This window comes from Notolepis coatsorum (assembly GCF_963971535.1).
Source record: "Notolepis coatsorum genome assembly, chromosome: 3".
In the NCBI taxonomy this organism is placed as follows: Eukaryota; Metazoa; Chordata; class Actinopteri; order Aulopiformes; family Paralepididae; genus Notolepis; species Notolepis coatsorum.
In genome coordinates, this window is record NC_140167.1 from 187,369,950 (window position 1) to 187,385,071 (window position 15,122).

General features: G+C 39.8%; 1 protein-coding gene across 1 annotated transcript in view; it reads right to left on the reverse strand.

The window, feature by feature from the left end:
* tmtc4 (transmembrane O-mannosyltransferase targeting cadherins 4) overlaps window positions 1–13,758 on the reverse strand; it is a 77,141-nt gene extending 63,383 nt beyond the window's left edge. Inside the window, exons 1-3 of the mRNA XM_084309738.1 lie at window positions 13,580–13,758; window positions 12,087–12,290; window positions 9,275–9,390 (exon numbers count right to left, since the gene is read on the reverse strand). Coding sequence (XP_084165864.1) covers window positions 9,275–9,390; window positions 12,087–12,248 — 278 coding nt within the window. The 5' untranslated portion in view covers window positions 12,249–12,290; window positions 13,580–13,758. The remainder of the gene's footprint in view (window positions 1–9,274; window positions 9,391–12,086; window positions 12,291–13,579) is intronic.
* Window positions 13,759–15,122: the final 1,364 nt, after the last annotated feature.

Here is a 15,122-nt window from a genome sequence, read left to right on the forward strand (position 1 = left end):
ACATCCAGCCCCAATAGATGGGAGGCCGAGTCTGTCTAAAGTGAACTTGATTGATCCATGTTGGCAGACTACACAATTCTTTGTGTGCGATATCTAGTTATTATGTTGAGTCAAAATACGTCTGTTGGTCATCGGTGTTCGTAATCTTACATTTAAATTAAATGTTTGCTCATGCATATCTTTGGACACCTCTAGCTGATAAACCAATCAGGATACAGAAACAGGATTTCGGGACCCCAAAATTGTCAACAAGAACAACGGAGAATGGATCTGACTGGAACGCTAGCTGGATTATACACAACATGAGACAGTAAATACTATTGTAATAAAACGTTCAAAACTATGTTCAATTTGTGTATTGTTTTGTTACTATATAAGATTGTATTTCGCACTGTATTAACCATAACAACGTCACAGATGAGCTTTAGATGGTTAACGTGATATTAACGTTAGATCTATCCGACGGTCCGACCTAAATACTATTGTAATAAAACGTTCAAAACTATGTTCAACTTGTGTTTTGTTTCTTACTATAAGATTGTATTTCGCAAGCCATACCGACGTCAGGTGAGCTTGCTATCCATTAGATGGATAACGTGATATTAACGTTAGATCTAACCGACCACAATTTGATTCGAAATGTATTACATACCTCACTTTGTTGGTCTCTCACGAAAGTCTTTCTCTGGTCTGCATCCCCTTAACAATTGTGTGTATTGAGCTGTACTGTATTGTACCCATTCTGCAATCTGTTAACCGTTTTCAATCAATGTCAGACGTCCTCTATAAAAAAAACGATTGAATTGCTCAGAATTTAAAATGATGTCCCCAATAGGACATAATAATATTAATATTATTCCCCAGTATGACACAATAAACACAGAATGAATGCTACCAAAGAGAATGCTATATGCAATTTGTGTATAAAGTGTGTATTAATCCTGTAACATGAGTCAAGGTCAGATCTAGCCTGGCATAGAGAACAGAATGTTGATTTTTTGATCAAGTTTCTTTATTAGTTGTCATACAGAAGTACAGAATACTTTTATATAAAATGCTTCTTTCTGTTTTGCTCCAGAGATTGTGCTAGATAAAAATAGATAAGTATAAAATAGAAGTCAAGTACGTAGACAAGTGTTCAATATATACATACAATGCAGAGTAGAAGAGTAACTGAGTTACAATACAATATACTATACAGTACAATGCAGAAATGGGATGAGGTACAATTTACAGTAAGGTGTAATGAGGTATGGGTTGTAGTGCAAATTCTTTGCCAATAAATATAAAGTGTGTTTAGGTGTTCTAAAGTGGGTGCTGTCAGTTGTTTGTTTAAAGTGAGTGTGTGCGTGTGGATGTGTGTGCTGTGAGTGCATTTGATGGTTGTTACATAGTGTTATTGTCATTTGTATGTGTGTAATGTGTAACTAGTACAGTGGAGGGGTGTCCAGTCCAGGGCCCAGAGAGTAGAGAGCTGTGTGAGTCGTCCCGGACAGCTTATGTGAGAGGATGACCATCCTTGTTCAAAAGTTGAGCTCTTGCAGATTAGCCTGGCCCCACTTCTATCCAGAACAATATATAAGGGGACTGCACATTGTTTATTCACTGTGCTGTTTACCATGGCCTCTCATTCAATCATGATATTCATTGTTTTGGGAAATACAGGTCCTGCAGTTGCCACTCTGATAATGGTTCTTGATATAGAGCAGGGCCAGTCACCTCAAGAGCTCAATCTTTGAGCTTGCATGATTGATTACTATAGAACCCTCAGGCTAGGGTTAATTAGGCCTAGAATATATCTGTCGTGTGGTCCAGGGTTGAGCATCTGGGGAAACAGAAAAACAATCAATACATTTTGGAACATTGTTACTACAATAGATAACGTTATTCATCATATTAACAGATTGCAGAATGGGTACAGTACAGTACAGCTCAATACACACAATTGTTAAGGGGATGCAGTCCAGAGAAAGACGTTTGTCTTGTTTACATCAGGGCCCCCCATTTGTAATTCATAGTGACAACAGCATCTAAAACAATATATTTATATGTATATTTATATATTGGAAGAGTATATTTATGAGACAGTATATTTTGTACATATGTAACGGTTGTGACAACGTCTTGTGACAAACAGTACTGTATTTACAAATCTGGTATGTCATAAATAGATGTGAAACAAGTTACTATTATTAGTATTGGGTTAGAGTTGTTTGATTTACACTAACGTAATGTTAGATTGCTATCTGAGGAAGTTAAAATGCTAACGTACAGTAACGTTAGTCTGTGAGCTGGCTACAACATTTTCCAATGTGTAATCGGAAGTCAAAACGGACTGCATATAAACAGCTGATGACTCATAACTTCCTATCACGTTTGAATAATGCTGTAAAGTTAAGTAAAAATGCATTTCAATAGTAATGTATATGAGTATTGAGAGCTTACCGATGCAGAGCTAAATCCAGTGTTGTCAACAGACGAGTCGCAAATTTACTTCCTAGTTTCCGGAGCTTGAGGAATGTCATTGGGAGAAATCAAGTCACCTGACGTTGTAACGCGTTTTGATTGGTTCCGCAGCAACGCCCCTTTTCACAAACGTAGGTAGTTTTTATCTTATCAACACATTAATTTTCATAAAGATATGACGCAAAAACCGTTGCCAACAAACGGAAATGTGTTATTATAGTATATTATGTAGTTCATAATTACAATAACATATACTCTGTAAAACCAGATCAATCATTTCATTAACGGAAGCCTTCATGAAAAAGCCCTCAGCTCGGAACTAGGCAAAATCTGCATATGGCTCGCCGACAACAAACTATCATTACACATGGGCAAAACAGAGTCCATTCTCTTCGGTTCAAATAACAAACTCAGCAAGACCGACGGCTTCTCGGTTACAGTGGGTGACAATATTATCACAAGGAAAGATGAAATTACCTACCTGGGTTCCATCCTAGAGGCTAATCTTTCCTGTGACAAAATGGCATCCAATGTAATAAAAAAAGTCAACCAACGAACGCGATTCTTGTACCGGATCTCCTCTCTGGTAAACAAGAATACCCTGAAGACTCTGGCAGGAGCACTCATTCAAGGGTACTACGACTATGCTTGCACCTCATGGTACCAAAGCACCTCAAAGGCACTAAAAAACAAATTACAAACATCTCAAAACAAGCTAGTCAGACTACTGCTTGACCTGACTCCTAGAACCCACCTCACCCGTGCCCACTTTGACAACCTAGGATGGCTTAGAGTAGACGACAGAGTACAGCAACTTGCAATGGGCCTGGTCTACAAGATACACTACGCGACCAAGGTACCCATGTACATGTCAAAATACTTCCCAAAGGTCAGTGAATACCACGATCACAACACCAGAGGGAGCTCCACAAATCATGTAAAACCGAGATTCGGCTCAAACAAGGGACTAAACACGTTTCGCAATTATGCTACATCAATGTGGAACGCCCTACCTAAAGCTGTAAAGGAATGTGAATCACTACCCACTTTCAAAAACACTCTCAAAAAACACCTACGTGAGACTGCAATTCGAAACTGGACCCTACAAATGTCCTAACCTAGTTGTACAGTAAATGACCAAGTAAGGCTTTGACAGTATTCCAATGTACAGTGTAAAATGTGTGTGTCCCCTACCCAACCCCCCCCCCCCCCCCACCTCCAATGTACAGCCCTCACCCACCCACCCAACCCCACCCCACCCACCCAACCTCCTCCAATGTACAGTTTCTACGCCAAATGTATATACACTCTTTTTCTGGACACTTTTGTATCACAAACAGTACTGTATTTGCAAATCTGATATGTCATATTTTTTGTGAATTATGTGAATATGTACTGTTGGACTGTGGTGATTCCATGTACGGATAAATAAAAAATGATGAGTACTGTCTATCTGTATGTCATGTATGTCATATGTTATGATGAATTGAAAATGGGGGACCCTGATGTAAACAAGACGAAAGTCTTTCTCTGGTCTGCATCCCCTTAACAATTGTATGTATTGTACTGTACTGTGTACCCATTCTGCAATCTGTTAATAAACTTTTCAATCAATCAATCAGCCTCTAGAGACCTTCGGCCTCCCATCTACAATGGCCCTGTTCTGAAGGTATCTTTGAGATGGAAATATCAATGTGATTACCCAGGTTAAATAAAAGATAAAAAAAAAAAAAAAAACACTAGCTTGTTATGATGTACAATAAGCACAGATTCCAATGGTGGAATCAGTTTACTGCTCAGTTGCTCAGAAACTTGAATTTTGGCTGGCATCATATATATATATTAGGGATGTCCGATATTATCGGCCTACCGATATTATCGGCCGATATCGGCATTAAAATGTGATATCGGAAAATATCGGTATCGGTTTTCAATTTATTTTTTAAATAAATAAAATAAAAAGAAAATTACATTTCTATAGAAATGATGTCCGATATTATCGGTCTACCGATATTATCGGCCGATATCGGCATTAAAATGTGATATCAGTTGATATCGGTATCGGAAATTAAGAGTTGGACAATATCGGTATATCGGTAAAAAAGCCAATATCGAGCATCCCTAATATATATATATATGTATACTGTATATATACATCTACAGCACCTTGCAGTAGTCTCGGTAGCAGCATTTGAAGCCGTTGTTGTTGTTGCTGCTCTCTGGTGGTAAAAAGGTGTACCACAAACTACACAAAGGACTACATGAAAGTCAATGCTGTAAATTAATTCCCCAAAAATAGTTCTCGTTGCCTGATGTGAAATATATTCCCACACACTCAAAACCTAAACTAACTTTAGATTAGTTTAGGTTCGTGTTAACGTTAGATAATGTACAAAATAAACGTATTTACGGTGCTTTTAGACGTCGCTCTTTTATTTTGAAATCCCTCGACCGGAAGTAAAAATAATGCTTCTTTTTCTGCTTGTTATCAATGGGTTGGTTGAGAATGGAAATGTCATCTATCTAGGGAACCTAGCTACATCCGGGGTACAATGTTGCATAGGCTGCACATCGATGTTGCAGAAGCATAAAGGCAGAGTGTCTGCAACACCGTTGCTTTGTCGATGTTGTGTTGCAGTTGCTTTGAAGTTTCTGTAGCATGCAGAGGCCTTTATTCTTATTACTTGTATTATTGCACAATCGCTGCGGGCATGACCTCCCGCATTTCACTGTATGCTTGTATGCCGTGACAAATAAAACTCTTGACTTGACTTGCTTGTTGGATTATCCCACATTCGCTATTACCTCATTCTGCGCCAGGGGTCGGGGCGCCAGAGGGCACTATTACACCAGCGCTGTAAGTCAATGTGGCGCTTTGTGCACTTGCGAGTGCTTAAAATTAGGGATGCTCGATATTGACTTTTTTACCGATACCGATATACCGATATTGTCCAACTCTTAATTACGATACCGATATCAACCGATATCAACCGATACCGATATATGCAGGGTTTCCCCCCCAAAAAAATTGAATAATTTCAGGTAATTATAACATTACATATCTCTTGTTGTGGAATTAACACAACATTATGCATACTTTTGACAATAAATAAAATCAGAATTTGTTCTTACTTGCTTGCCTGGGTAAATAAAGGTTATAGAAATGTTAAAAAAAAAAAAAAAAAAAATATATATTGAAAACCGATACCGATATTTTCCGATATCACATTTTAATGCCGATATCGGCCGATAATATCGGTAGGCCGATAATATCAGACATCCCTACTTAAAATATATCTTATATTATAGCTATGGGTCTAATACACCCGTCGACTGTCAGTGAGTTGCTTCCAGTCAACATGCAGGAAACAGATTGTTTTTTCATCTGTACATTTCCATTTTATACCATTTTGAATATGAGTATAGTTTTGGTGATTCTTAGTAATCCCAGGAAAAGACGCGATAATAGCCCTTTAGTGGAATACACTAAACACGTTGTAATTTTTCGCCTGATTATCTAAACATCCTGAAAACAACGCTAGATTGTCGTTATTATCCTTCCTCATGCAAGAATGAAAAGGGCCCTGGAGCGCGGCGCTCCCCCGCCACCTCCTCCCACTCAACGGCACACAGCCACACACACACACAGACAGCCGCAATCGGGGTAGAGAGAAATATCAGATCAACGCAAGATTTTAGATATAGAGTCCTTACCTGGTATCTGATGTAATGCAAAAGAAATAATCCAATTATCTGATCGCCATTCCAAATACTGCTCGTGGAGGTCCGTCCCACATTACCGAGCGTTACACATGAACAGGTGGGCGGGGTTAGTGTACCATGCCATCGTTGTAAAGGCCTGCCTCGGCTGAGTATTTAAACCCTGCACGCATGGCTCAGATAGGCCCTGAAAAGAAACTACACCATTTCTAATAGAGTGCAATACCTGCTGGAATGCGTAGGTGGCGGTATTTGCCCTTTTGCGAGGGCAGACCCATTCCCAATGATAACATCAGGCTGGATGGATGAAAATGAATGGATATAGCTAATAAAAGAAATAACAATTAAAACCTGACTATACTCGTGATTGGCGCTGAACGGTTGGCTAGTTAACCCAACTATACTTGTGACTGGCGTTGAATGAGTTAAGTAAAAACAAAAACAAACATTAACGTGGAAGCTCAGACATTTCAAGCATCAACGTTGTAACTTTCGGAATGAATGCTTTAGTTCCTGTAAATAACGTTAGCCTGCTACAACTCGGAAATATATAGCTGTTAACAATGACAGTAGCCAGCTAGCTCGTTTCTTTGATTATATGATGTTCGCTATTAACACTTTCTCTGCCACACTTATATCCATCAATGTTTGATCTCTGCCACCACTTTAAGTCTATGGAGATGTTCACCTTCTTTGCAGGGCTATAACTTTTTTAATTGTATTGCTAAATTGACATTACTATGGCCCATTCAACATCGATTATCTATCGTTCAGGATGTAGGAACGTTTTACTTTTTCATTCACACATTCATAGTATAAATATGTTTTTATCGTTTTCTGCAGTATTTCCCAGAACGTGAGATATAGGCACAAATGCATATATTAGATCATCAAATGCAGTTTGTTGCCGATCCACGCTATATTAAAAATGTCAACTGTACATGGTCCTAAACGTTATGACTGATCATGCGCGGGTGAACGGAGGGGGGGGGGTCATTTATAATTCCGTGATAGTCGTTAAATGCTTCATGTAGTATGGGTGATATATAGATCAGAGCAGTTTGTATGGTTAATAATAAAGAAAAACGCTGAAACTCACGGCAGCTTCCTCGTAGCGTTGGGCGATGAGAGTGGAGCAAACAGATCCCAGTTATGTGATGTGGATCGAGGCGATCCAGTTCCGGTTTGTATAATACTAATATACGCCCAAATCATGTGGATTATTGAGTTATGGCAACGATCCATATCCACGGTGTGTGTCTTGAGTCCCGCGACGATAAACGAGTGGCCGGACGGAATTAGGGGACGGACCGTGCAACAAAGGGGATATCCGGTTTGGCAACTCGCCGATCAGCCACCAGGTGGCAGTATTGAAGCGTTGCAGAGTTGTGCTGAGTCCCGCAGCATCAGACAATCCTCCGTGAGTGAAATATGAATACCATGGCGAAAATATGAAATATGATCAGAATAACGTTGTACGCCGTGATCTGGCAGAATTCGCATGAACTTGAAACCCGCCTTAAGCCGTTTCCGGCGGGGAATGTAAGTCATATGTTGATTTTGTCGATTAGTATTTGAATAGTTCCCAGTGATTATCAAATAGTAATCTTGTGAATGTTTCCCCATCCCTACTTATAGCTTATATTGATATAAAACAGCATGTTTTGTTGCTCGCCTGCAAGTTATATCTGATGTTTTCTCCTTCCCATATATGATGAGGCATAAAACCAATCCATAAGGGGTGGATTCTTTTGAAAAAGGATTGACGGGTCAGAACACAGGCATATACAGCAATGTGAAGAACTGCTTGCGGAGCAGGATATTGATTGGATATTGGACAACTTCCAGGAAAGTTAAACCAGGGCAGTGCCCAGAAGAAACCTGGCAGGACTTTAAGTGACGGCAGGGAAATGCTCAATAATTCGGTTCTACGCATAATAGCAGCGTAAACAGATCATTCTCACGAGGAAGAACACAAGTTGCAATATTTCTTTGCAGGTGAGTGTAGCTAGTGTAGCATTATCTGAATAATTATAGCCTAGGGAACTTGGTGGCGCCTTCTTCATGTGAGCCATTAAAATCCAGCATCCCTTTCTGTCCCACAACAGAAATCCATGAAAATGTTTTTTAATCTTTAGATTAATGTTGTGGTTATGTGGATAGAATAAGACGCAGCTACTAGACGGCTGGTAGTTTCAAATAGCAGTAAAATAAAATAAAAAGTGAAGAGGAACAGAAGAATGAACAGAGATCGGCGCGGCCACGTTTCACGGTGCCTGCTGTGAATAACATTAAATGCCGAAATTCATAGCCTGTGTGATCTGTCTGCCGGGATCGGCCTCATAGAATTTATATTTGACGATTATTTGTTGTAGATTAAATTAATCCAAACAAGTCATTAGGATATTAACCACGGAACGCTGCTGTGGCCAAACCAGGGGTGAAAAAAATAAGTGTCATCCATTGATATAAAACAGCCTTCGCTTGCTTGCCATTTAAATCAGTGGGCGTTTCTTCCTCTCAAATATAATGAGGCATGAATCCAATATGAGGGACGTTTATTTTGGCGTGACACGGTCCCAGTTTGTGCAATGGTCACCAGCGTCCAAGCAGGCACAAAGTCTTAGGGATATGTGAGCCCTAGGCTGCAGTAAGCTTTAAGTGTGTTTTGTTCAACAAGTAAAACACACAAAAAGTATTTACTACTATACCAACTTATTGATACGATAGTGATTATGGAAATATGCCTGAAAGCATGATTGATGTGTATTAGTTTAGCATGGGGCTTGGATGTGCAGGCTCCGTGTTCTGTCAGTGTAGGGTGTATCTAAATGTTACAACATTTGTTAAATGACTATTCTAACTACTTTTTGCAAGAGTTGAATGGTAGCTTAAGAAAATATCATCTCCCGTTTGTTTTTATAGAATTTGGAAGGAATTCAGGGGGGTGGGTGGAGGATGGGTTTTCTCATCAGGTTATTTGTCTTCCCTTTCTTTTCTACCTATGTGAATTATTTTTTAATGTTTTTACTAAATAAAAATGTGCGTGTGTGTGTGCGTGCGTGTGTGTGTGTGTATGTTCATATACCTAAATGTCAAGACAGTGAGAGGTCGGTAGGATTTGTGACTGGAGTTGCTGCTCAGGTTACTTCCCCAGAAGTCATTGCTCCAAATGTTGTTCAGAGGTGTTTCTGGTCTCAAGTCCTGAAAGACAGATTACAACAGCGGGTCAATGGTACAGTAAGGGGTTAAAGCTCCAGGGCCATTTGAGTAAATGGTGCATTTTTATATAGTGCTTTTATCCAAAGCGCTTTACAATTTGTTCCTCACATTTTACTCATTCACTCACACATTCACACACCGACGGCGGAGGCAACCATGCAAGGTGCCAACGTGCTCATTGGGAGCATGTAGGGGTTAAATGTCTTGCTCAAGGACACTTCGACATGCTGCCCAGGAGGAGCGGGAATCGAACCGGATTACCAGACGACTGCTCTACCTCCTGAGCCACTGTCGCCCCTATTTGAGTGACAGTGATAGGTGATTCTGAAACATCTTGCCGTTATCAGCAGCACCAGTGAAAAAAATAGGTGTTACCGTAAAACTTAATTTAAAAGCTGAGTCACAATCAAAACGTCCATTTCATTGGCCGGGTATATATTAGCGACACATTTTGACAAATAAAGCTCTCAATTAGAAGCCGGGTCTAAATTAATTGTTTTTGCGGTTACCACAGGTGCAGTTTTGTTTTTCTTTCTATCATCATTTGCAATCATGAGCCAGTGCGCCTGCAACTGTAATTTACCATTAGTAACACATTTGTAAAACTGAGTGACACTTTGTGAAACCAAAGTGGCTTTACTCCTCCCCACTGCTCTCTGAGTGTGTGAGGTTGGTGCGAGCAGAGCCATTTATTACCAGAGTCTGTCCAGGTTAGAAAGCCACTAACACTCCCTGAAACCTCACAGTCCAAACTCTGGTAATAAATGGCTCTGGGTGCTGGAGTGAGAATGTGCCGTCACTCAGAGCGAGATCAAATGATTCACAATTGATGTCATTCAATAGCCTCAATTTGATATGGATGATATTCATACTTAATACTAGTTTAAACAATTTTAAACAACAATGCTAACAATTTGATAGGATTTCCCATATTTGTTGAGACAGGGTTTTGGAATTAAAGGCCAGTCCCTACGCCTGTCCCAAATATAGGCCAGCTGTAGTCAATAATTGAAGCTTTTATAAAAAGCCTGGGTTATTAATTGAAGTTGTATGGTAGGTGCACTGGTGAGGAGCTAGGTAGTAGGGGTGGGGGAAAAAATTGATACGTAGTAGTATGGCGATACTTTGCGTGGCGATACTGTATCGATACAGGGACGCCAAGTATCGATATTTAATTATTATTTATTTTTTTGTATAAGGAAGTTGCATTGTTCATTTCAATACCTGTAATAGTACAGTAGTCCCCACACACAAACACATGTGCATTCAGTTAAGTTGGAATATGACTGTAATACAAACAGTTCAGTTTGTCAGGTACATGCAACACAGATTACAGTATTTACATCTGTCTGCTTGAGAAAATACCATGTCCTGCAATAAAAATGATTGAAGTGAGATTAACAGACTGAACTTTATTTTATTAGATAAAACACGTTGACAAAGTTTTACTTTGCAGTTGAAAAAAGGTAATACATCGCAATATTAATATCGCAATACTCAGCATATCGCAATATATTTAGTATCGCAATACTATCGTATCGTGACTCAAGTATCGTATCGTGAGGCCTCTGGTGATTCCCACCCCTACTAGGTACTAGTAGGTACACTGCTGAGCAGGTTCATGTGGTCTAGTGACCCTTTCTCTTATGTACAGTATGCCACCTACTCTAGATAGCCAGTGCTTATTCTTAGTCCTCTTCTATGCTGTGGCATGCTGGGGGGGGGGGGGCTACATCAACTCAAGGGACACCAACAAAATGAACAAGCTGACGAGGAAGGCTAGCACTGTGGTGGGAGTTAAGCTGGTCAGACTAGAGGTGGTGGCAGAGAGGGGGATGAGAAGGAAGCTGGCTGCTATCCTGTAGAATCCCTCCCCCACCCCCTCTACGATGAGCTAGTCAAGATGAGAAGCACGTTCACTGTCGTTCAGTCACAGACTCATACCCCCCGACACTGAACTAACCGCCTAGGCCAGTCCTTCGTACCAGCGGCCATCAGGGACAGGGACTGTTGCCAGCAGCCGGAGGACTAACGACAGCAGAACTCGATAACTACTAGGAATGTCTGAACACTGTGTCTGACCCACCTAAACGGACAACGTATAACATATATCCCGCTGACGCCATACGTACCTTATGCATACTGCACTGTAAACTGTATACTTACTTACCCATAGTATATATTTAGATTATAGTTTCTATTGTAACTATTTATTGTAATGCAAATATAACTGATAGGGCATACAGACCCTCATCTCTGCACCTTGATTTACACTGCCTACTTGCTCATATATGTATAATGAAGAGTTAATTATTGTTATATTGTTTACACTGCCTATTTATATTCTTATTTTTTATTTCTTCTGTACTATAATTCTATGACCTGTATAATGTCTTCTACTATTTACCATGTACCTCCCCTCCCCCATGCTGCTATGATGCCTCAATTTCCCCCAAGGGGATCAATAAAGGATGCTACAGGAAGTGTGTACATGACAGGGCTGCACAATATACTACAATGTGATATTTCATTCACATATTGCAATTACAAAATGACTTGCAACATAATCTTCTCTTGTATTGTCCCCCCCCCTCAATGAATCTAAAGAAAATGTTAATATTACAGTGAGCAAACGGTCAGCCTTAGCAGTAGTCAATGTGAAATAAAAGGAACAATACCTTGTTATTGACAATTGCTTCAGAATCGTCAAACACAAACTCCCCATCATAGCTGTTGATAAAACACAGGAGAGCCACCAGTGCCACCGTGCTCTTGGCGTGGACCGGGGCAAGCTTTGGCAGGGGAATTTGGTGGTCCCAATACACTTCAGACAACGCCATGGTGCACTGGCTCTTTGGTCAGATCGCATCGCCACCTATTCCCTGATGAGAATCGTTCAAATTGACATTATTAATTACTAGTTGTTACACATTACACTGCTGACCAGTAGTAGTCATAATACCGTCTCTATTTATATAATACACTCTATGTACATACATCTGATTAGCACTTACGTTCACATTCAGTCAGTAGTACTAACTTGTATATTTTGTACCCAGTTTGATCACCTGTACATTGTATATTGCTGGTGCAATTATTTACTGTTACATTTGCACTCTGGTTGGATGCCAAACTTCTTTTCGTTGTGCTGTACTTGTGCAGTTGTGCTGTATGATGACAATGCATTATGAGTTGAAAATGGGGGACCCTGATGTAAACAAGACGAAAGTCTTTCTCTGGTCTGCATCCCCTTAACAATTGTGTGCATTGAGCCGTACTGTACCCATTCTGCAATCTGTTAATTAAAGTTTTCAATCAATCAACATTAGAATCTAATCTAATTCTACACGTAACCTGTGTCCTTGTGATTTGTTAGCCAGTCGTCAACATACAAAGCTGGGATCTTCGCACATCGGATGGATTGATACCTTATCATTTGGACGCCACATCGAGAGGTGATCCTGTCCAATGTACAGTTTCTACGTCAAATGTATATACTCTCTTTTCTGGACTCTTTTTGTATCACAAACAGTACTGTATTTGCAAATCTGCATAAATGTATAGATGTATCTGTATGTCATGTATGTCATTTATGATGAATTGAAAATGGGGGACCCTGATGTAAACAAGACTAAAGTCTTTCTCTGGTCTGCATCCCCTTAACAATTGTATGTATTGAGCTGTACTGTATTGTACCCATTCTGCAATCTGTTAATAAAATGTTCAATCAATCAATCAATCAATCATATCCATGCATGGCCCCTGGTAAATGTACAAGCTGACAGATGTTGGATGAATGAATGAATACTTTATTTAACAGATTGCAGAATGGGTGTAATACAGATACAGTACGGCTCAATACACACAATTGTTAGGTGGATGCAGACCAGAGAAAGACGTTTGTCTTGTTTACATCAGGGTCCCCCATTTTCATTTCATAGTGACATTTATGACATACATGACATCACATTTATATGGCATAGGAACTTAGCGAACGTAACGTTACAATGTGAACACGTTAACGTTACCAAATGTAACGTTAACACAACGTATCCCCACATAAAAGTGTTGTTTGACATTGATTGCACTTACACCACACACTGTCATAATTGTGCACCACCGACACAATGCTACATTAATCTAGTGGCTGGCTAGGAGGAGGTCGACCTACCACTTTTAGCATGCGGTTAGTTAGCTGATGCTATCCCCATTTTTACTACGAATGCATGGCTATGCATGGCTATGTCAGCAGGTCGGGTAGTCGATTTAGAATAGTTATCGTTCCTCCGAATAGAGTCCAATGTGCAAAGTCTAGACCGGTCGGAGGAGGATAATATGCAGCAGGCAGAAAGCTCACGACTGTGTAGACAATATGCACGCTCGGTTACTTCCTGGTTGGTGTCACGTGATCTGATCTCACAGCGCGATATTGATTGATTGATTGAAAACTTTATTAACAGATTGCAGAATGGGTACAAAATACAGTACAGCTCAATACACACAATTGTTAAGGGGATGCAGACCAGATCAGTGTCCACCATTTTCAATTCATCATAACATGACATACACACAACATACAGATAGACAGTACTGCCACATCTATACATTGGGTAGGTGGGGTGGGGGGGTAACTGTACATTGGATTATCGACGAAACCTTACTTGGTTACAAGAATAGACAGAGGAGGGTCTCGTGTATTATTGGGTTAGGAGTGGACATTTACTGTAGCCTACATTGGAGGGGGTTGCTAGGACATTTACAGGGGCCAGTTTCAAATTTCAGTCTCCCGTAGGTGCTCATCAAGAGTGGTTTTGAAAGTGGGCAGTGATTCTGTTGACAGAAACAGGTGTTCTGCAAAATCCTACTCCCTGCAGAATTCTACTGCCGAGCGCTCCTGTTTGACTTGTTGATGGTGACGCAATATCTTAAAACATATTTGTACATACACAACTTATTACTGTATAAGCATGTAAATATTTGCATGCAATTGGCTTTGCAGCAGAATGTATAAAGCATGTATAAAGTAGATGATAAAATGTCGTACACCAAAATGTGACGATGACGACATCCAGCTGACACGCAGCTGTACCCTGGTCTGTATAGCAATGGAGAACAGGTGGACCGCATATTTGTACATACATAACTTATTACTGTATAAGCATGTAAATATTTGCATGCAATTGGCTTTGCAGCAGAATGTATAAAGCAATAAAGTAGATGATAAAATGTACCAGATGTTCAAATTTGAGTACTGTTTGTGATACCAAAAGAGTCCAGAAAAGAGAGTATATATACATTTGACGTAGAAACTGTACATTTGAGGAGGTTGGGTGGGGGGGGGGGGGGGGGAATTGTACATTGGAGGTGGTTGGGGGGGGGGGGGAACTGTACAATCAAAACTGTAAATAAATACTGTAAATAAGTTTGAATGTTGATAACTGATAACATGTTGTTCAATGTTTTTTTTGTTCAACATATGCATACAGTATACATGGAGTGTATATAAATAAATCCATGGTTAAAAGCAACAGTTTTGTTCCCTGAATTCTGAGTTTATTTGATAGCGATATATTGGTGTATTGAAATACCTTACCCCAGAAATCTTACATAAAAATGTTATGATAGAGTATAAAAATATGCTCACCATATGCATACAGTATACATGGAGTGAGTAGTGAGGTCATATAAAATGATTCTGTAGTGGGAGCATTCTT